This window comes from Schistocerca gregaria, chromosome 8, assembly GCF_023897955.1.
Source record: "Schistocerca gregaria isolate iqSchGreg1 chromosome 8, iqSchGreg1.2, whole genome shotgun sequence".
Classification (NCBI taxonomy): Eukaryota; Metazoa; Arthropoda; class Insecta; order Orthoptera; family Acrididae; genus Schistocerca; species Schistocerca gregaria.
The window spans coordinates 119,520,101-119,544,038 of NC_064927.1; the positions used below are offsets into that span (position 1 = coordinate 119,520,101).

The 23,938-nt window shown below is 40.5% G+C and overlaps 1 protein-coding gene across 8 annotated transcripts in view; it reads right to left on the reverse strand.

The window, feature by feature from the left end:
• LOC126284967 (histone-lysine N-methyltransferase 2D-like) overlaps positions 1–23,938 on the reverse strand; it is a 322,299-nt gene that overhangs the window by 185,117 nt on the left and 113,244 nt on the right. For all 8 annotated transcript variants that reach the window (XM_049984245.1, XM_049984244.1, XM_049984243.1 and 5 more), the window contains exons 6-7: positions 18,191–19,591; positions 7,153–7,214 (exon numbers count right to left, since the gene is read on the reverse strand). In XM_049984245.1, the coding sequence (XP_049840202.1) occupies positions 7,153–7,214; positions 18,191–19,591 (1,463 nt within the window). The remainder of the gene's footprint in view (positions 1–7,152; positions 7,215–18,190; positions 19,592–23,938) is intronic.

Consider the following 23,938-nt stretch of genomic DNA (forward strand, 5'->3'; position numbering starts at 1 on the left):
TGCTTCAATATGCTGGTCACAAGCATACTGGTTGCAAACATTCCAGCAGAGACACCAGTTTTCACTTCAAACTGGTTTTCCTACTTTGGCTATTTCATATGACAATGGACCACAATTGACAGTGTGAATATGACTTGTTTTCCCAACTGAATAAGCTTTGCAGTAATAATCATCACCAGATCACAAGCTACTATTCAATTACCAATGGTATGATTCAGCCATGTCATCATACACTCAATGCAGCCTTGACGTACCATTCCGCTGTCTGGATAGCTGCACTTCTGAAGGTTCTACTTGGCCTTAATAAAGCATAAGGTCGATCTCAACATTTCATCAGCTGAAGTGATTTATGGCAAACCATTGTACCTGCCTGGTGAATTTGTTGACCAAACTGCCACACACCCATCAGATGCTAGCTTACCAGATCATTTTGTATGTCTGCATGACCACAGCACTCGCATTCAGCCTCCACCTTCCTCCAGGGATGTTTCCACATCTACCTCCATAGCACAGTACTTGCCAAGACCTGTTTCTGAAACCTTCTCTGATTGACAGAGACATTCTGACCAGCGCATCCATTTTACAACAAGACTTTTGGATGACACTCTGGTTTCCCCCAGAGAGGAGGTAAAATGCAAGGGGGGAGGGGAAGGGCTGGTGTAGCAGCATTGAGAACTAATTGCTATTTCATACAATGTTTAGAGATTCTGCATTGAATACTGTTACCAGGACTGTAAGGACGACACACTTTTCTTTGGTGGACAACTGAAGTTCAGCATAAAAAAATACGCAAGAGTAAAGTTCCAAAAATCTTTATCAGGAGTTTTAATATCTATGATTCATCATTAGCAGCTCACTGTTTGGGCAAAATAATTATTATGGACATAAACTTCCTGCAATACACTGTGGGAATAGTTTAACAGTTTGCATATTATTCTGTTAATTCAGTAAAGACGATAAGTCATGACATCTACTTAATTACCCTAAACACATGTGCCTCAGAATGTCCATCGTAACTGTTCAAATAGTGTATGCTCTTTATCACAATGTACTTTATGATTTTTATTCTGAAATGGGTTTGTTAGGTTCAGAGAATGTTCTGACATTATGAATATCCTCTTCTCATTACTAAGAGTGCCTATACACAACAGTGTAGAGGCTCTCAACCTAGAAGTTGCAGAAATTTTTGTCATCATCATTTTGTTCACAAGGGGAAGAGAGGTGCTGGCAGACAATACCTCATCAGCAGACTATCTGCCAATGACATGGGAGAAAGAGAAACCTCTCTGCTGTGTCACATAGATAGATGATTCATGACAATGATGGTGGCCAATCACTAATAAATAACAGCCACAAGAAATGCAATTACAGTAGGATTATTCCTTGAAATATAAGTGCAGAAGTCTTGTCAATATGACATTCAACATTATATACAACATTTCCTTTGAAAGGGGATTATTTTTTATTTTTGTTTATTTAATTATTTATTTTTTACAATGAAGATCATATAACTTTATGGAATGTATGTCACTGATACTTTAAAATTTATCGAGTCCTTTTCCTCTCAGTTCATTTATCATACAGTCATGCTTCCTAAGTACATACATAAAATCTCTAAATAGAAAAGTTGCTCCAAGTTTAACAGCATCTTGAAATAGCAGTTACATTTGGATCTGTTAAAAAATTTTACTGAACCCCACAACTTTTCGGCTGTTGTGTGCATCTCTATCTCCTGACTAAACAGATCTATTATCAATTACATTTCATCTTAGATTTTTTATTAACGCATGATATTCTCCTTCATTTTTGTACTCAACAAGGGATGTATCCTCACTTCTTTTTCACATAGGCCACTGGCTCTTTTGTTCACTTGAAATCTGTACAGCAAAATTCTTCACTGAGATACAATACACCCATTCCTCGAGCTTAATTTACTTTACAATAGAATTATAGTGTAATTCTACACTCAAACTCGTGTCACCTTTTAAAAAATTAAAGATTTTGATCAGTATTTTATGTGAAAGTGGCATCAAGTTTCAATTGCAATTTACTGGAATACAGTAATGGTTTTTTATCATTACACAGGACTTCAAGTAAACAGTAAGTTCTGATACTGCCATTAAAATAGGCATCTGGCTTCTCATTAAGAAACAATAGCTTTGTACATTCATACTTTAGCCAGTTAAACCAGTTGCTTGCAAAATTGTATTGCAGTTTCACATGCAGGAAGTTTGACTGTGTACATGTCTAATCTGCTAATCAAATATTAAATCTCTGAGCTTCAATGAGACACCTGCTTCACTTAATATTAATATTCCAATTCGAAACAACACGCAACACGGTGGTCACAGTGAAGACAAAATTGCTGCTTAATTGCATTATATTAAATAAGATATTCTTCTAATATAATCTTCTTTTATCCTGGAAAGTTGAATCCAAACCACAACCAGCATGGTATAAGTCCTCTAGATAGAACGTAAAAGGGGAGGCGTTTTATATAAAGAAACATTCAGATAGCAAGTTTCCAGTGTCTGACAAGGGGGACAATTAACAATCAATGGATTTCATTTGCCAGTATGTAGTGAGTATTTTTACCACTGAAGCATAAGTATAGCCACTGTTGTGATAGGGTACACAGTTCAGCGCAATCTGAAGTCAGTGGTAGGCAGAGATCATCATCCGAAATCATACTGAATGCTTTCTCAGTAAATTTTGAACAATTACTACAGGACCCCACTGAAAGTGGAAATGGTTGCAATATTATACTTGACCTCTTAACAACAAGTAATGCTGAGCAAATAGGGAGCATCATGATAGATACAGGGATTAGTGACCACAAGATGGTGGTTGCGAGACTGACTACTGTAATATCCAAACCCACCACATATAAATGCAAAATACATCTACTTTTAAAAAGCTGAAAAAAAAATTGAATGACGCCTCCCCAAGAGTGTCTCCAATCCTTCCAATCTGATTATGTAACCACAGACCAGATGTGGTTTAAATTCAAGGAAATGGTATAGACAGCCATTGAGAGGTAAATACTAAGTAAATTAATAACACATGACATGGATCCCCTATGATACACAAAAGATGTCAGAACATAATTGCAGAAGCAACAAATAAAAGCATGCCAAATTTAAAAGAATGCAAAGTTCCCATGATTAGCAAAGTTTTCCAAAAGTTCAAAATTATGCTTGAACTTCAATGTGAGTTTCTTTTAATAGTTTCCACAACTCTGTCTCAAAATATGGCAGAAAACCCAAAGTGATTCTGGTCATACGTAAAGTACACCACCAGCAGCAAGACACAATCAATACCTTCACTATGTGATAACCATGGTGTTACTGATGAAAGTGCCATTAAAGCAGTTTACTAAAAGTGAGTTTTCCAAAATTCTTTTGCAAAAGAAGAGGAAGTAAATATTCCATAATTCGAATCAGGAACTGCCAACGTGAGTAACTTAAAAGTGTAGCGAAGCAGCTTAAATCACTTAATAAAGGTAAGGCCTCTGGTCCAGATTGCATATCAGTTAGGTTATTTCCAGAGTATGCTGATACAATAGCTATGGAGCAATAACAACTGCTTGCTCCTAGAAAGCCCTGTTCCTGAAGGCTTGAAAGTTGCTCATATCACACAAATACCCAAGAAAGGACATAGCAGTAATCTGCTGAATTACAGATCCAAATCGCTAACAATGATTTGCAGTAGAGTTTTGTAGCATCTACAGAGTTCAAACCTTATGAATTATATCAAAGAAAAAGATTTATTGACAAATGTCAACATGGATTCATAAAATATTGCTCTTGTGAAACACAACTAGCTCTTTATTCTCACGAAGTAATAAGCGCTACCGACAAGGGATGTCAAATTGATCCCATATTTTTAGATTTCCAGAAGTCTTTTGAAACCGTTCCTCACATGTGACTTCTAATCAAATTACATGCTTATGGATGTCTTCTCGTGTATGCGACTGGGTTAATGATTTCCTGTCAACAAGGTCACAGTCTGCAGTAACTGTCAGAAAGTATATTGTAAAACAGGTGCAGTATCTCGTATTGTCCAAGGAAGTGTTATAAGCCATCTGCTGTTCCTGCTCTACATACATGGTTTAGGAGATAATCTGGCTAACACACTTAGATAGTTCTCAGATGATACCATCATTTACCATTTTGTAAAGTCACCAGAAGATCGAAACCAATTGTAAAATGATTTAGACAAGACATCTGTATGATGTAAAATGTGACAATTGACTAAGTAATGAAAAGTGTGAAGTCCACAGGAGTACTAAATGAATTTGCTAAATTTCTATTATATGATCAATTACACAAATGTAAAATCTGGAAACTAAGCTAAATACTTAGGGATTACAATTATGAATAACTTAAATTGGACTAATCACACAGGTAATGTAGTGGGGAAAGCAAACCAAAGTCTGTGATTTAATTTCAACAGATCTACTAAAAAACACTGCTTACACTATGCTTCTCTGACCTCTCCTGCAGTATTCCTGTGGTGTGGGATCTGCATCAAGATTTGATGGAGGAAATCAAAAAAATTCAAAGAAGGGCAGCTTGTTTTCTAGGGGGAGAGAGTCATGGATATGATACACAACTTTGGCAGGCAATCATTAAAGTAAAGATGTTTTCATTGTGGCACGACTTTCTGGTGAAATTTCAATCAGAAACTTTCTCCTCAGAGTGTGAAAATATTTTGTTGATGACTACCAATACAGGGAGGAATGATCACCACAATAAAATAAGTGAAATCATAAGTCACACAGAAAGACTTAAATGTTCATTTTTCCCAAGTGCTGTTCGAGAGTGGAACAGTACAGAAACGCTTGAAGGTAGTTTGATTAACCCTCCGCCAGGAAGTTAATTGTGACTTGCAGACTAATCAAAAATGTAGATGAACAGAAGTTGTAAAAACTGGATGACAGTGGATTGATTCTACCATCTTTTTCTGCACCAATTTACACAGGACTTTATTAAAATATCCTTGTTCATATAAAACAATTGCAGAATTTCTAAAAGCATTAGACATTCAAAAAGAAAAAAAAAAGATTGCCCGTCAGTCGTCCCAGCACCCTAATGCAAAATAATCCACGCTCACAAAATGATCCATGCTCAGAGGTAAGCACGGAGTGTATATTTATGACATCTGCTGACCTGTCAAATGTGTTATGTGTGGTACTTGCATAATACAGATACATTAACACTTCTACCAATGAATTCATACCAGTTTCACATTGTGTTATACCCTTCTATGAATATATTATCTTCCCTAACATCACAGTATAATACCTTACCAAATTTAAATTTGTTAATATCTTCTTACAGACTAGTTAGGCAACTGGCCAGTTCAGCTCCAAAAAACTAGTGTTTGCTTTTGTAATAAACTGCCACTTCATTTTGTTTACATGAATGGTTTCAGGACTTCTCAATGTAACTACCATGTGTCTACAGTATGGTACATTTTTCTTGAAAATCTTGGGAAATTTCGAAATGAACCACAACTAAAGCATTGGTATTAAAATTACGTGTAAATCATTATTCCTGACATGTAAAAGCAGAACAAGCCTCAATGAATGTCATGCAAAACAAGTTTCGAAATTTGCTGACAGATTAAAACACTGGGCCTTGAAATTCACAAGCAATGCTTTTACTAAGTGAGCAATTCAGTTATTGCTCACAACTTGTCGTCACAGTTTTACTTGTTTATTTATTTACTTATTTATTTATTTGGAGGGTGGAGGGAATACCTACCAATAAGACCCTTAAGTGAAACCCCACTTCGCTGTGGCATAGCACATTGGATTGTTCAAACCAAAATACAACACAGAGTTTTGGTTTTTTAATGGAAAGAATAGATAGCCAGTTTCATTTTTTGAGCTATGAAAACTATATGCATTGCTGCACAAACAGATGACAAGACATTTGTTAGTGATGAATCAGAATATCATAATAAATTTCCATTTAGTATTATACAATAATCCTTTCGCTCTTCCTCCTCTTCTCCCTCCCTGTCCATGCAACTTCCTTTTGCCCACTATTCAATCCAGCTAGATCGCTGCTCACCTCATATCCAATCACAGTTGGACCTTGGTAGCCTGAGACAACAGGGGCAGGCGCATGTTAGTTTTGCTTCTGTGAATGTGCTTTCTGCCTCTGATGAAGCACTTTGTCCGAAATGTGTATATTTCTAGCATTCTTTTTCGCTTTACTCATCTGCAACTCAACTCCACTTCTACACCAACTGCACCACATTCATCGAGTAAAGTTCTATGTGGAGATGACAAACCTGCATGATTGGCCATGGTCAAACTATGGCTAGCCATAATCTTTGCCATCACACTGCTAGACTTGGTGCCCACCGCAACACCAGTGGCTTCAGTATCCATACTATTTGGACCCCCCCCCCCCCCAGCATCAGCTCCTCGAAAGTATGCAAATGCAAACTGACCCTATAGTATATCTTCTGTCTATGCAGTCCTGTTAGTCTAAACCCCCCTTTCAACAACCTAAACCCTATTCTCACTTTTCCTCTCGTTATTCTCCACAAAACCTTGTAATTACTTCTGCACCACTCTCATTCTATTCTTGTTCCATAAATCTTAGCCCCTCACAGGTGTTAAGGCACCTGTCCTCTACACCATCACCACATCACTCCTGCCTGCTTGAAGAATCACTTCTATACAGTCAACATAGTGCAGCTACAAGTGGGTGGGTGCATTTTTGTATCTGTATGGTAGTGTGTGTAAGAGTATTTACTTGAACCAGAAGAAAGAAAAGTAGCTGAAAAGCTAATGAAGTCTCCATAATTGTTACGTGTTTACAGTATATACATCAAATATCTATCAATGATGATGTGCTTCAGCTTTTACTTCAATGATATAAATTACTTGAAAATTGCACACTACAGTTAACTTTTCCCGCTCCCATTTACAATTTTGTTCAGTATTATGCTCTCACACAGTGATTTTAATGTAGACTCAGCCATACTTAAAGGTACAGTTAATTTTAGAATGAGTGTGTGAAACGCTACTTTAAGTTTTGGGAAATGTAATACACAAAAGACAATCTTACACGCTGTTATGCATGATAAAAATTTCTACCAGAGACATAAATATTAAATTTTTATTTCACTCACCTTATAACTGTTGTGACACTAGACAAAGAAGAATTATTGCTGCCTGTGTCCGGTAACGAATCCTGGGAAAAAAAGAAAAGCCTTATTGTATTAAAAATGTAGTATTGTGTATCTTATTAAATAAAACAACAACAAAAACAATCAGTTATTGACAAAATAATCTAATTGGATAGATAAAAAATCTGCTCACCAAGTGGCGGTAGAAAACATACATGAAAGACAGTTGTAATTGGCAAGCTTTCAGAGACAGTGACTCCTCCTCCAGGCAGAAGAGTTGAGGGGAAAGGAAGAGGGGTGAAGGAAGAGGACTTGAGAGGTCTAGGAAAAGGGGTAGATTTCAGGAAAGTCACCCAGAACGACTGGTCAGGGGAGACTTACCGCACAGGATGAGGAAGGGAGACTGACTGTTGGGGGCTGCATTGGACAAGATATTACTTCTTAATCATGTACAAGTTAATAAAAGTGAAAATCTAAGTGCATTGTCCATCAAGGAGACGGGAGGGAGAAAAATAGAAGGTAAAGACAATGAAAGATGAAACTAAAATGGAGTCAAGCAAAGAGTAGTTACTGTGGAGAAATGCTGATTCAGATGAAATTAACGTAAATCAAGGCCAAGTGGGTGGCGAGAACCAAGAACATGTTGTAGTGCTAGTTCCCACCAGTACAGTTCTGAGAAACTGGTGTCTGGGGGAAGAATCCAGATGGCACGTGGGTGAAACACGGACAGAGGTCACAATTGTCATGTTGTAGAGCATGCTCTGCAACAAGATATTGTGAGTTGCCAGTATAAACCCTCTGCCTATGCCCATTTATCGTAACTGATAATTTGGTGATGGTCACGCTGATGTAGAAGGCCAAACAATGTTTATATAACAGCTGGTATAAGATGTGTAATTTCACAGGTGGCTCTCACTTTGATAGTTTATGTTTTGCCAGTTACAGGGCTGCTATAGGTGGTGGTACGAGGGTGAATAGGGCAAGTCTTGCGACAGGGATGCTCACAGGAGTAGGAGCCATAGGGTAGGGAGATGCATGCAGAAGGAGCATAGGGTCTGGCAAGAATATTGTGGAGATTGAGAGGGTGACAGAAAACTACTCTAGGTGTGGTGGGCAAAATTTCACACAGAATGGATCTCATTTCAGGGCATGATTTTAGGAAGTCATGATCCTGTTGATGTAGCTGATTAACACATTCTATACCAGGACAATACTGAATCACTAGTGGTCTGCTGCAAAGTTGTTTTTTTAAGGGATCAGCAGTATCAGGATTTGATGTGATGGGCCGGGAAATCCGCCTTTTAAGGAGGCTGGTGGGGTAATTATGTGCAGTAAAGGCTGAGGTAGAGAATTGTGGCATATTGCAGTTAAAGAGTCTGCATCCAAACAAATACATTTGCCTCAGATGCCAAGACTGTAAGGAAGGAATGTTCGACATGGAAGGAATGGTAACTGTCAAAATGTAAGTACAATTGTATATTGGTAGGTTTAATGTTGACGAAAGCGTGTAGAAGGCCTTCAGTGAGGACGAGATCAATAACAAGGAAAGTGGCACGGGATTCGGAATAGCGCCATGTGAAATTTAATTAAGAGAAGATATTCAGAGATTACAGGAATTTTAGCACACCAGCCTCACCATGAGTCCATATGGTAAAGATGTCATCAATGTATCTAAACCAAACCAGGGGCTGCCCTGAAATGAGATCCATTCTGTCTGAAATTTTGCCCACCATACCTAGAGTAGTTTTCCATTCCCCTCCCAATCTCCACAATATTCTTGTCAGACCCAAATGCTCCTCCTGCACCCATCTCCCTACCCTTTGGCTCCTACCCCTGTGACCATCCCCACTGCAAGACTTGCCCTATGCACCCTCCTACAACCACCTATAGCAGCCCTGTAACTGGGAAAATAAACTATCAAAGGGAGAGCCACCTGTGAAACAACACACGTCTTATACCATCTGTTATGTAAACACGGTTAGGCCTTCTACATTGGCATGACCACCACCAAATTATCAATTAGTGTGAATGGGCACAGGCAGAGGGTGTATACTGGCAACTCACAATATCCTGTTGCAGAGCATGCTCTACAACATGACTATCATGACCTCGGCGCCTGTTTCACCACACGTGTCATCTGGGTTCTTTCCCCAGACATCAGTTTCTCAAAACTCCGCAGGTGGGAACTAGCAGTACAACATGTCCTTGGTTCTCACCACCCACTTGGCCTTAATTTACGTTACTTTCTTCCGTCTCAGTATTTCCTCACAGTAACTACTCTTTGCTTCACTCCGTTTTACTTTCCTACATCTTTCGTTGTCTTAGCATCAATTTTTTGCCACCCGCTTCTCATCTCTGTTACATAAAATGTGCTTAGCTCTTCACTCTTTATTAACTCATGCATGATGTTTAAGCAGTAATCTCCGCCTGCATATTACCCTGTCTTCTATCTTTAAGCCCTCAGGTTTTCAAATCTCATCCAATGCAGTTCCCAAAGATTAGTTTCTCTTTCTCATCCCATACAACAGGTCTTCCCTCACCCACTGTTCTGGCCGACTTTCCCGAAACCTACCCCTTTTCCTTCACCCCTTTTCCTTCCCCTTCAACCCTTCCGCCTGAAGGAGCTAGCGTCTTGCCAATTACAACCGTCTTTTATGTGTGTGTACTGCCATAACTTGGTGAGTAGATTCTTTATATGTCCAATACAATGGAAATCTGAGGTATAATATGGAAAACAGTTGAGAAGGAAGAGGGCCATCTACTTGCCGAGCACCAAAATGAAAATGAGCGGACAGTTTCTGACAGCTCAGCTCTAAATGTCCAAGTTCTGGTAAATAGTAAACTATGGTACCCTCTTCTGACATTTCTAGCATTAAAAAATATATGGTAGAAAATGAGAATGACACAAAATACAGAATGTTCCAAACTACTGCATTTGTACTCTATCCATCAGGAAGGTACTGTGAAGGACAAAATTCAGATGTTATGCTAGTTTCATCAACATTCATGCATTTGTCACCATGGATTTGGTCCTACCCATTTAGTTCATTTATGGCATTATCAATGAGACCTATGGTATCCATCATGTATGTTTGATAACTAATGGTTAAAACAGCTACTGCAACCAATAAAGTTTGTTGACAGCTTCAAGTGGAAATGATACTATCCACTAATAAGAAAACTGTAAAACCATCTGTATCTGTCTAAATGCGCTAATCTCCAAAACTATTAGACAAATTTTCATTGGGTTTTCATGGGTAACTTGAGCACAGCATCAAGCAACATGTAGGTTCTATTAAAACAAAATTGGATCACAGAAAAAAACATATAATTTAAATTCTTAGGAGCCTGCTCAGCTTAGAATTCCTCATGTTTACCTTAGTGACAGCACAGTACACCAAAGAATGAATAGATGTCACTGCTAGTTTTGTAGTATACCAAAGGGGCGACTGGTGGCACTGGTTTCTTTTCTTTTTTTTTTTTCTTTTTTACCTCAGTGACAGAATTATGTGTCACGATCTTATCTTTACAACTACAACTTAACATAGAAGTTACTTGATAGGATATGCAGATTTAAAACAAATACTAACAAAGAGAGAGAGGGTCTGGCCAGTACTTAGCTCAGCTCAGTACAGCCGATAGATAACACAAAACAGAACAGAAAATTTACATTCCTAGCTTTCAGAGCTTTGTTCCTTCATCAGGGAGGAGATAGGGGGAAAAATGGAAGAAGGGAAAGTGGATTTAGTTACTCGCAACCCAGGTTATGAAGCAATACATAAGCTCCCTGTTTACCTTTCCCTGTTGCTTCCCCCTCTCTCCTCCCTGATGAAGGAACAAAGTTCTGAAAGCTAGGAATGTAAATTTTCTGTTCTGTTTTGTGTTATCTATTGGCTGTACTGAGCTGAGGTAAGTACTGGCCAGCCCCTCCATCTCTTTGTTAGTATTTGTTTCACATCTTTACGTGAGATTTTCCATTAATCATTTAGATACACAGATTTACTTATTTCACTTTGTGTATTGAAAACTTAACAAAATCGCATTGGTCCTTTCAGTAGGTTTCATTTATATTTAACTTCTTAGGTAGGGAAAACCAATTTACTGGCAAAGTGGTCCTACAAGGGTTCAATTTTTACTGACCGAGGTATGGAAACCTAAAAAGCGATGGAATGCAAAGGCCTTTCTTTCATTTCTGTTGTGAAGCACATGCGTATAGGTAGCGTTACAACTAAATTTAAAAACACTAAAAAGACTAGTGCAAGACAGAAAGTACATGAAACACTACTTAAAGATTTTTCTCATTATGCCTTTTCTCCAGCTTGTTGCCACCTTTTCCTTTAATTTTCTCCTGTTTCAGATTATCAACATATCCACTCAGCTATGCGACAACATATTTTTTTTTCACCAGCTCGTACAATCCTTTACAACCTTACTTTGATTTTCACCTTTTTGAGTTGTTCTTTATGCGCAAGTTTACTGTCTTTTTTACATAAATAAATGAATCTCATGTGGCTATAAGCCTGTTGCAAGCCTCTATCTTTCTATATCTACAAGACTACTCTCTGCAGTTCACACATACGTGCATGGCATATGGCTCATAGAACCATTTTTGGACTCTTTTGTCCATTCCACTCCTTAACAGCTTGTAGGAGAAATGAAGACTTAAATCTTTTCATGTGAGCTCTAATTAAGCAGCTTGTGAGTCAGTGTCACTGCTTATTTATTATGGAGCTTCTAATCTTGCCTCATTCAGTTCAGTGCACCTTCTTTCATAATTATCTGCAACCTGACAACTACTTAGGTATTGATTTTTATCTATTGCTTCCCAGAAATCTCTTACTACTCACACTTAAGTATTTATTTCATAATACACCCTTGTCATATAATTCTCCCCTTTTGACCCAAGAATATAATTTTCCTTCCTTTGCTAATTACAGAACTTCTTATCATGACACAAAAGAAACAAGGCTGTTCACACTCTCAGTATTCTTGTGCACTGCCAGAAGGCAAAAGCTGTGAAGCCCCAGTATATTCTACCAGGAGAAGCGCATAAATTGTCTGAGCAATGGAAGGAACAAATACAGACAAATGGTAATTCAAATGGGCACTACTTTGAAGGTGATCACTCCTAATTAAACATCTCTGGTAAGTACACAAATCAGTATCACAAGCTTCATTTCTTTCATGGCAGATTTTATATAGAACATTTCCCTAAAGAAAGCACAAACATGTCTTAGTAAATTGCATATACACTGCATACACACACTATTATGCTGCAACAAGTAATTCCTTAGTAATGAAAGCAGTCTTGTTTCTTTCATATCAAGGATACAGCACATGCCGCCTCCTTTTGTCCATACCTCTGCCCCATCCAACCAAAATAACAAAATGCCAGTTACAATTAATTACTGACAATGTTTTATGCTTACACCTGACCCAATCCAGCTAAAATTGTTCTTAACATAACAAAAAAAAGGCATTATTCTTAGATATCACACATTCATTGAAGTTAATTTACAGTAGATATCTGAAGTTTTAAGTTCCGCAACAACTTAAGTGACAAACTAAAAGTTTGTAAATAAAATAGAAAGAAACTTCCACATGGGAAAAATATATTAAAAACAAAGATTCCAAGACTTACCAAGCGGGAAAGCGCCGGCAGACAGGCACATGAACAAAACACACAAACACACACACAGAATTACGAGCTTTCGCAACTGGCAGTTGCTTCGTCAGGAAAGAGGGAAGGAGGGGGGAAAAATGAAAGGATGTGGGTTTTAAGGGAGAGGGTAAGGAGTCATTCCAATCCCGGGAGCGGAAAGACTTCCCTTAGGGGAAAAAAAGGACAGGTGTACACTCGCGCACACACACACACACACATATCCATCCGCACATACACAGACACAAGCAGACATATTTAAAGGCAAAGAGTAAGGGCAGAGATGTCAGTCGAGGCGGAAGTACAGAGGCAAAGAAGTTGTTGAAAGACAGGTGAGCTATGAGCGGCGGCAACTTGAAATTAGCGGAGGTTGAGGCCTGGCGGATATCGAGAAGAGAGGATATACTGAAGGGCGAGTTCCCATCTCCGGAGTTCGGATAGGTTGGTGTTGGTGGGAAGTATCCAGATAACTCGGACAGTGTAACACTGTGCCAAGATGTGCTGGCCGTGCATCAAGGCATGTTTAGCCACAGGGTGATCCTCATTACCAACAAACACTGTCTGCCTGTGTCCATTCATGCGAATGGACAGTTTGTTGCTGGTCATTCCCACATAGAAAGCATCACAGTGCAGGCAGGTCAGTTGGTAAATCACGTGGGTGCTTTCACATGTGGCTCTCCCTTTGATCGTGTACACCTTCCGGGTTACAGGACTGGAGTAGGTGGTGGTGGGAGGGTGCATAGGACAGGTTTTACACCGGGGGCGGTTGCAAGGGTAGGAGCCAGAGGGTAGGGGAGGTGGTTTGGGGATTTCATAGGGATGAACCAAGAGGTTACGAAGGTTAGGTGGACAGCGGAAAGACACTCTTGGTGGAGTGGGGAGGATTTCATGAAGGATGGATCTCATTTCGGGGCAGGATTTTAGGAAGTCGTATCCCTGCTGGAGAGCCACATTCAAGGTCTGATCCAGTCCCGGGAAGTATTCTGTTACAAGTGGGGCACTTTTGGAGTTCTTCTGTGAGTGGTTCTGGGTTTGAGGGGATGAGGAAGTGGCTCTGGTTATCTGCTTCTGTACCAGGTTGGGAGGGTAGTTGCGGGATGCGAAAGCTGTTTTCAGGTTGTTGGTGTAATGGTCGAGGGATTCAGGACTGGAGCAGATTCGTTTGCCACGAAGGCCTAGGCTGTAGGGAAGGGACCGTTTGATATGGAATGGGTGGCAGCTGTCATAATGGAGGTACTGTTGCTTGTTGGTGGGTTTGATGTGGAGGGATGTGTGCAGCCGGCCATTGGACAGATGGAGGTCAACGTCTAGGAAAGTGGCATGGGATTTGGAGTAGGACCAGGTGAATCTGATGGAACCAAAGGAGTTGAGGTTGGAGAGGAAATTCTGGAGTTGTTCTTCACTGTGAGTCCAGATCATGAAGATGTCATCAATAAATCTGTACCAAACTTTGGGTTGGCAGGCTTGGGTAACCAAGAAGGCTTCCTCTAAGCGACCCATAAATAGGTTGGCATACGAGGGGGCCATCCTGGTACCCATGGCTGTTCCCTTTAATTGTTGGTATGTCTGGCCTTCAAAAGTGAAGAAGTTGTGGGTCAGGATGAAGCTGGCTAAGGTGACGAGGAAAGAGGTTTTAGGTAGGGTGGCAGGTGATCGGCGTGAAAGGAAGTGCTCCATTGCAGCGAGGCCCTGGACGTGCGGAATATTTGTGTATAGGGAAGTGGAATCAATGGTTACAAGGATGGTTTCCGGGGGTAACAGACTGGGTACGGATTCCAGGCGTTCGAGAAAGTGGTTGGTGTCTTTGATGAAGGATGGGAGACTGCATGTAATGGGTTGAAGGTGTTGATCTACGTAGGCAGAGATACGTTCTGTGGGGGCTTGGTAACCAGCTACAATGGGGCGGCCAGGATGTTTGGGTTTGTGAATTTTAGGAAGTAGGTAGAAGGTAGGAGTGCGAGGTGTCGGTGGGGTGAGGAGTTTGATGGAGTCAGGTGAAAGGTTTTGTAGGGGGCCTAAGGTTCTGAGGATTCCTTGAAGCTCCGCCTGGACATCAGGAATGGGATTACCTCGGCAAACTTTGTATGTAGAGTTGTCTGAAAGCTGACGCAGTCCCTCAGCCACATACTCCCGACGATCAAGTACCACGGTCGTGGAACCCTTGCAACCGCCCCCGGTGTAAAACCTGTCCTCTGCACCCTCCCACCACCACCTACTCCAGTCCTGTAACCCGGAAGGTGTACACGATCAAAGGGAGAGCCACATGTGAAAGCACCCACGTGATTTACCAACTGACCTGCCTGCACTGTGATGCTTTCTATGTGGGAATGACCAGCAACAAACTGTCCATTCGCATGAATGGACACAGGCAGACAGTGTTTGTTGGTAATGAGGATCACCCTGTGGCTTAACATGCCTTGATGCACGGCCAGCACATCTTGGCACAGTGTTACACCGTCCGAGTTATCTGGATACTTCCCACCAACACCAACCTATTCGAACTCCGGAGATGGGAACTCGCCCTTCAGTATATCCTCTCTTCTCGATATCTGCCAGGCCTCAACCTCCGCTAATTTCAAGTTGCCGCCGCTCATACCTCACCTGTCTTTCAACAACTTCTTTGCCTCTGTACTTCCGCCTCGACTGACATCTCTGCCCTTACTCTTTGCCTTTAAATATGTCTGCTTGTGTCTGTGTATGTGCGGATGGATATGTGTGTGTGTGTGTGTGTGTGCGAGTGTACACCTGTCCTTTTTTTTTCCCCTAAGGGAAGTCTTTCCGCTCCCGGGATTGGAATGACTCCTTACCCTCTCCCTTAAAACCCACATCCTTTCATTTTTCCCTCTCCTTCCCTCTTTCCTGACGAAGCAACTGCCAGTTGCGAGAGCTCGTAATTCTGTGTGTGTGTTTGTGTGTTTTGTTCATGTGCCTGTCTGCCGGCGCTTTCCCGCTTGGTAAGTCTTGGAATCTTTGTTTTTAAACTAAAAGTTTGTGAAGATAGTCTTTAGCCAAAGGCCTGCAGTGATGACTGATGCCAAAACACAAGTTTTTCTTTCACTATCTCAAAAGATCATAAGGTGGCATCATGACTAATTACAATTTATATAGTATGTTTATATTTGATTGCAGATGATCCACACAGCTCGAAATCTACTACACTAACTACAAAATAAAATTTGTTTTGATATGGATTTGTTTATAACTATACTATGTGATCAAAATTTCCAGACACCTGACTGAAAATGACTTATAAGTTCGTGGCACCCTCCATCAGTAATGCTGGAATTCAATATGGTGTTGGCCCACCCTTAGCCTTGATGGCAGCTTCCACTCTCACAGGCATACATTCAATCAGATGCTGGAAGGTTTCTTGGGGAATGGCAGCCCATTCTTCATGGATTGCTGCACTGAGGAGAGGTATCAATGTCGGTCGGTGAGGCCTGGCAGGAAGTCGGTGTTCCAAAACATCTCAAAGGTGTTGTATAGGATTCAGATCAGGACTCTGTGCAGGCCAGTCCATCACAGAGATGTTATTGTAGTGTAACAACTCCGCCACAGGCCATGCATTATGAACAGGTGCTCAATCATGTTGAAAGATGCAATCGCCATCCCCGAATTGCTCTTCAATAGTGGGAAGCAAGAAGGTGCTTAAAACATCGATGTAGGCCTGTGCTGTGATAGTACGACGCAAACATCAAGGGGTGCAAGCCCCCTCCATGAAAAACATGACCACACCATAACACCAATGCCTCAGAATTTTACTGTTGGCACTGCACATGTTGGCAGATGACGTTCACCACACATTCACCATACCCACAATCTGCCACTGGATCACCACATTGCGTATCATGACTCGTCACTCCGCACAATGTTTTTCCACTGTTCAATCATCCAATGTTTATGCTCCTTAAACCAAGCAATGTGCTGTTTGGTATTTAACGACATGATGTGTGGTTTATGAGCAACCGGTCGACCATGAAATCCAAGTTTTTTCACCTCCCACCAAACTGTCATAGTACTTGCAGTGAATCCTGATGCAGTTTGGAATACTTGTGTGATGGTCTGGATAGATGTCTGCCTATTACACATTATGACCCTCTTCAACTGTCCCTTCATGTTTCCACTTCACCATCACATTGGAAACAGTGGACCTAAGGATGTTTAGAAATGTGTAAATCTCACGTACAGACATATGACAAGTGCCACCCAATCACTTGACCATGTTCGAAGTCCACGAGTTCCACAGAGTGCCCCATTCTGCTCTCTCACAATGTCTAATGACTACTGAGGTTACTGATATGGAGAACCTGGCAGTAGGTGGCAGCACAATGCACCTAATATGAAAAACATACAGTTTTAGGGGTCTGGATACTTTTGATCACATAGTGTACTATTTACTCATAATTTTTGTATTTATGCACTAATTAGTCAGTAATTTCAAAAACATAATGCGACGACATAACCACACAATCTTTTAAGAAGGGGCAGGAGATGCTTACACTTTTTTGTGATTGACAGGGAAACTGTACCAATCACTCAATGTCAGCACTTCAGCTCTTGGAAAATATTAATTCTCCAGCTGGCATGAATTTTCCTGTATGCCCTTCTGTTCCCTATCATGTTACATTTGTGATAGAATCAAAATGAGTTTGCGAAACTATTGAAAAATTCATAATCAATAGTTGAGCACGAATGTAATAAAACCATACAAAAACCTCACTGAACATTTCTAACCAGCAGAAAGCTGGAGAGGAAATAATAATTTCCAGTGTAAGGGCTTAAAATATTATGCTCTTCCAAAAAAGTCTTATGTACACTAAGCACATATGTAACTGGTACTTGCTCAGGTTTTATCCAATATTTTCTACCCAGATTGTTGTCGAAGAGTCAAATTTACTCAGGAATTGCTAGTGGAATAATACATAAAACTCACTAAGCATCTAACAATAACATGAAAGATATATAAGCACCCAAAACCACTACTGCTGGAGCCTGTAGAAGTTTGGCAGTGTAGAAGCATTCTCCATTTTGGCAGACAATAATTCCACAACCAATTATAAAACTGGTGACATTAAATAATCTGGCTGAACAAAAACTACATATGTAGATCTTACTTGTGAGTTGGTTATGGTTCTCATTTACAGATGCTGGGCACTACTCCCGATAGAGTATTAAAATGAGACGAGTCTTTAAGCTAACGCTGGTTCTTACTTTCCACAGGTATGTTTAAAAAAAAAGAAATTGGCATTTCTGTGGAGGGCTGAACACATAAGATTATCCTCAATATATTGCTTCTGTTATGCTATGTTCTGTAAATATAAATTACAAATAATTATCCTTTGTAGTTAAATTAACTGATCAAATTCAGAAAGAGTAAAGTACCTGAGAGCGTTCTTTATCCAAAGCAGGCGACTGTGGTACAGCTGTGACAATCGCTGGCACTTGTATTTCCTCACATGACTTTGATTTTGCAGCTATTATTTTCTGAAGTAAGATTTGAGCTTGAGATGGGTTAGGAGTTTGTAGAACAAGCTGATGTTGGGGTAACTGCAACTGCAGCCTTAGAGGCTGCTGGTAAATCTGCTGCTGAACTTGTCGATGAGCCTGCTGCTGAACAGTTGACTGTTGTTCTTGTAAATTATGCTGAGGTTGAGTCGTCAGCTGAAGTTGGACCTGTAGCTGAGGCTGAATCTGTTGGTGGGGATTACATACAGGCTGAGACTGGGATGGCTGCTGCGACTGGCCCTGAGAACTCGACGGTACCTGTGTGCAGTGTAGCAGTTGCTGCGATTGCGTGAGCAATTCGGTGTGTGCCACCTGCTGAATTTGTTGAGTTTGCTCCAGATGCTGTGGTTGTGACACATTCTGCTGCTGTATTTGTGGCAGCAGTAGTTGCTGATGTGGCAAAGGCACCTGCTGAGACTGTGTCACAGATAGCTGCTGATGCTGTGATACTGACAGCTGTTGTGGTGGTGAAGCAGACAGGTGCCGAACCTGTGATACTGGCAGTTGCTGAGGTTGTGCAAGAGGTAACTGTTGAACTTGTGGTGCTGGTTGCTGCTGAACTTGTGACAGGGGAGCTGATTGGGACTGAGATATGGGGATCTGTTGGGTTTGTAACACTGCCACTTGCTGAGATTGTGTCCCAGATACTTGTTGGGGTTGTGACACAGGCAGTAGTACCTGCTGAGGCTGTGATACAGGTAGCAGTATCTGCTGTGGCTGAGAGACAGGCAGCTGCTGAGACTGAGACACAGGGAGCTGCTGGGGAGGTACCTGGGACACCTGCGGAGACTGAGGCTGGCGCAGCTGCAGTTGTGGGGACTGCGACTGTCGCAGTTGGGGAGACTGAGACTGACGCATCTGTGGGGACGGTGACTGAGGAAGCTGCACTGTTTGTGAATGAGGCAATGGCTGAAGTGGGGGTAGTTGCTGAGTTGGGTGCAACTGATGAGAGGCAGGCAGCTGCTGAGGTTGTGGGAGCTGTTGCAGCGGTGGGGTCTTTAACTTATCCCGTGACAGAGCATGGACCACCTGCTGAGGCTGAGGTAATGACTGTGTCTGAAGATCAGGAGACTGTTGAGGCAGTTGGGGCTGGGATCCTTGCTGCACAGATGACATTTCTTGAGCTGCCTGAGGTATCTGTGAAGTCTGCATCTTTACATGAGTGGCTCGAGACTGTGGGTGGTTTTGAGGATGCTGCTGCTGCTGCTGCTGCTGCTGTGGTTGTTGCGTTGGAAGGTTCAAGTTCAGAAAATTGAAGTTCATTCCTTGGAGGCCAGCCTGTGAATAACGAAACAACAACACTGCAATGTTGATTTTCTTCACACACACACACACACACACACACACACACACACACACACACACACACACACACACACACACACAGAGAGAGAGAGAGAGAGAGAGAGAGAGAGAGAGAGAGAGAGAGAGAGAGAGAGAGAGAGAGAGAGAGAGAGAGAGAGAGAGAGAGCATTTGAGCAGTCTAGCAGTGTGCTAGATAGAACTTTGATAGTTGACTACACACTAACAATAAAGTAAACATGAAAATAAAACTTCCCTGAGCAACATGTTATGAAAATCTACAACTGTTTTCTTCCCTCTATTTTTAAGGTGTACTGGTGGTATTTACACTTTCATTCATAATCTGCATGAAAAATGTAGCTGTGACAATCATAAAATGAAAGTGGGCAATTAAAAATGCTCTAAATGACTAGAATACATCAACAAGACAAGAGCGTGTCAACATATGTGACATCACAATACAGATCTATATTGAAAGTTACACAATTACTGACACCAGCAATAGCAGAAGTAATTAATGAGATGACAGAGGAACTGGACCACTTACTTTCTAAATCTTACATGACATACAATACAAAAGTCACTGTAAGAAAAGTTACACATGTTAAAGTTATGATAAACTGATAATTTTTATACATGAAAGTAACAACTGAACAAATGTCTTCAAAGTCACACAGTCAACAGCTGCCTCAGATTTATGTTCATGTTAATTAATATAAAGTTCCAAACTTTAGGGACTACTAAAAATCAGCATCAGATTTAGGCAAACTGGTCTTGTTCACAATATGAAAGCTTAAATTAGAAAGAAAGAGCATTAACTCAAAAGCTAATAAAATTTTCTGTGCTGTTACTTTTGATTATGAACTACATGTCAATCCTCAACATAAGATAGTGCCGCTCTATGATGTGGTCACCAATTGCTTTTTTATTTTTATTTTTTTCAGTAAAAGTGAAAGATAAAATATTTAGGATGTTTCACGTTGATGGAAGAGATGGAGAACGAGGTACAAACATTTGTATGTGAACCTGTTTACTGTGTGAAAAAGACAACAAAAGCTTTGGAGAAGAATACAGAAGTCAAACAAATGATTCTCTAGGTCTGAATATTTTTTCCCTGGAACTTTCTCCCCAAGAGACCTCAATAGTAACAAAAGATCACCTAAAAATCAGCATCAGATTTAGACAAACTGGTCTTGTTCACAATATGCTGTTGCTCCCATTACATCTGCTCTTTAAAATCAATAGCCATTCTAATACTATAATGAATCTTGCATTCAGCAGTCAATCTGTTAATTCACCAGAGTTCCATTTGACCTTTCACTTCTTTTTCGTTACAGCCTATTGACGATTTTACATATTCGTACTGATTTTCTGACCTTTTTGCTTGCTGTCTTGGAAAACATCTGAACCTGTCCCCTTTCTTTTTTGATCAAATGTTTGAGTGGACTGAAACCAAGACTCCCTATAAATTGTACAATGGGTTTTTATCCAAACGATAAGCGTAAATTGACACGGGCTGTCAAACTGATATAAACTGCTAGCTGAAGTGTCACAGCAAAGTTCATCTCTTGAAGGTCTAGCGATTTTGTTCATAGAAAGTCACACTAGTGTGATACTTGACTGTCAAACATTTACTTCAAGTCAGGTGCTAAATTCAGGACAGAACAGAAGGCACTAGGAAGGCAAACGAGGTGCCAAGGAGTTTCTCTCATCAAGGTCTTGCTTTTCAAAGCAAAAAAGGCTGCAATGGTGTTATATTTAACTGTCAAAATAGCCTCCTCCAAATTCTGTATCAAGTTCAGGACATTTTGAGAACAGAAGATGCTAGGAGAGCAAATGATATGTCAAAAAGATCATGCTTTCTGAACAAAGTTCGAAAATAAAAAAGAATTGAAAAAAAAGATCAAATGTTTTGGGAACTGATTTATCCAAAAGAAAGAAAGAAAAGGGATTAAACAAAGATTTGATCTACTCATTTGCTGTGCTTGATTTCAAGCATCTTGAAAGTCATGTCAAATGTTTCTTTATTTTATTTCCTACTTTAGACAAAAGATTTGACTTCTTTAAAAAATTATTTATTCAGTGATCAGTCCTCGGACTGCTTTCATGTGGTCCACCATGAATTTCTCTTGTGCCAAACTCTTCAAATCAGAGTAGCACTTACATCCCACTTCCTCCATCATTTGTAGGATATATTCCAATCTCCATCTTCCCTCTAATGAAAGGATTCAATAATATAATTCACAGGATACACTGAATGGAGTGAACAGTTTAATGAGTACAGAATATGGATTGACAGTAAATTTAAGAAAGATGAATGTAATTAGAAGTAGCAAAAATGAGAACAGCAAGACACTTGTCAGAATTAGTGATAAGGAAGTAGGTGAAGTCAAGGAATTCTGATACCTAAGCAGCAAAATAACCCATGATGGAAGTTATTCTTTGATGACTCAAGAACTTCCATGACTAAGTAACTTACTAACAAGTTCATATATCTTAAGTACAGTTAGTGAAAAAGTTCGACAATATTTCTAGGCTTTCAATGATAAAGTAAAACAAATTTTTGGAAGACAACTTAATTTTACGTAATACTTTAATTTTTACTGACATTATGACTGATGCTGAATACTGATAATCTCTGTTCAACTGCTTGAGTGAATGGAGGACCAACTACGGCACAGATGTGACACATGGATCTTTGTAATTGTGAGTATCTGAATATATACGAGCACAGAAATCTAGGTGTGTGATGCCTGTGAGTGTATCAGATACATATTGAGGAATTGTGGATTACACAGAAGCCAATTTATGACACTTTTAAATCATAAAACGTATTTCAAAACAAAGATTCCAAGACTTACCAAGCGGGAAAGCGCCGGTAGACAGGCACAATAAAAAAACACACAAACACACACACAAAATTTCGAGCTTTCGCAACCGGCGGTGGCTTCGTCAGGAAAAAGGGAAGGAGAAGGAAATATGAAAGGATGTGGGTTTTAAGGGAGAGGGTAAGGAGTCATTCCAATCCCGGGAGCGGAAAGATTTACCTTAGAGGGAAAAAAGGGCTGAACCAAGACTTTACACCATCAAGACTTACTGGTTTGTATTTCTCAACAAACCTTCGTAATCTCTTGGTTCATCCCTATGAAATCCCCAAACCACCTTCCCTACCCTCTGGCTCCTACCCTTGTAACCGCCCCCGGTGTAAAACTATGCACCCTTCCACCACCACCTACTCCAGTCATGTAACCCGGAAGGTGTACACGATCAAAGGCAGAGCCACGTGTGAAAGCACCCACGTGATTTACCAACTGACCTGCCTACACTGTGACGCTTTCTATGTGGGAATGACCAGCAACAAACTGTCCATTCGCATGAATGGACACAGGCAAACAGTGTTTGTTGGTAATGAGGATCACCCTGTGGCTAAACATGCCTTGGTGCACGGCCAGCACATCTTGGCACAGTGTTACACCGTCCGGGTTATCTGGATACTTCCCACCAACACCAACCTATCCAAACTCCGGAGATGGGAACTTGCCCTTCAATATATCCTCTCTTCTCGTTATCCACCAGACCTCAATCTCCGCTAATTTCAAGTTGCCGCCACCCATACCTCACCTGTCATTCAACATCATCTTTGCCTCTGCACTTCCGCCTCGACTGACATCTCTGCCCAAACTCTTTGCCTTTAAATATGTCTGCTTGTGTGTGTGTGTGTGTGTGTGTGTGTGTGTGTGTGTGTGTGTGTGTGTGTGTGGGCGCGCGCACGTATATACCTCTAAGGTAAGTCTTTCCGGTCCCGGGGTTGGAATGACTCCTTACCCTCTACCATAAAACCCACATCCTTTCATCTTTCCTTCTCCTTCCCTCTTTCCTGATGAAGCAACTGCCGGTTGCGAAAGCTCGAAATTTTGTGTGTGTGTTTGTGTGTTTTTTTATTGTGCCTGTATACCGGCACTTTCCCACTTGGTAAGTCTTGGAATCTTTGTTTTTAATATATTTTTCCCATGTGGAAGTTTCTTTCTATTTTATTTACATCATAAAATATATTTCGGTAGTTTAGATATTTAAAGACGGGACTTATTTGCTTTTACTGTTTCTTCTGTAACACATTATTTGTTAATTTTATCAAAGATAGTTTTGGAATGGAATTGGTTCAATGTGGCAAAATAATAGGTTTTGTATCTCAAAACCCAAAGCTGATTGACTACCTTTGTATTCAGACAATCAGGAGCAAGATACTAAGCGTGTACTGGGACTTAGGACTCGGAATGAGATTTGGCGCATGAGTTTGTGTGAGTCAGCGGTTAGCTATGCTGA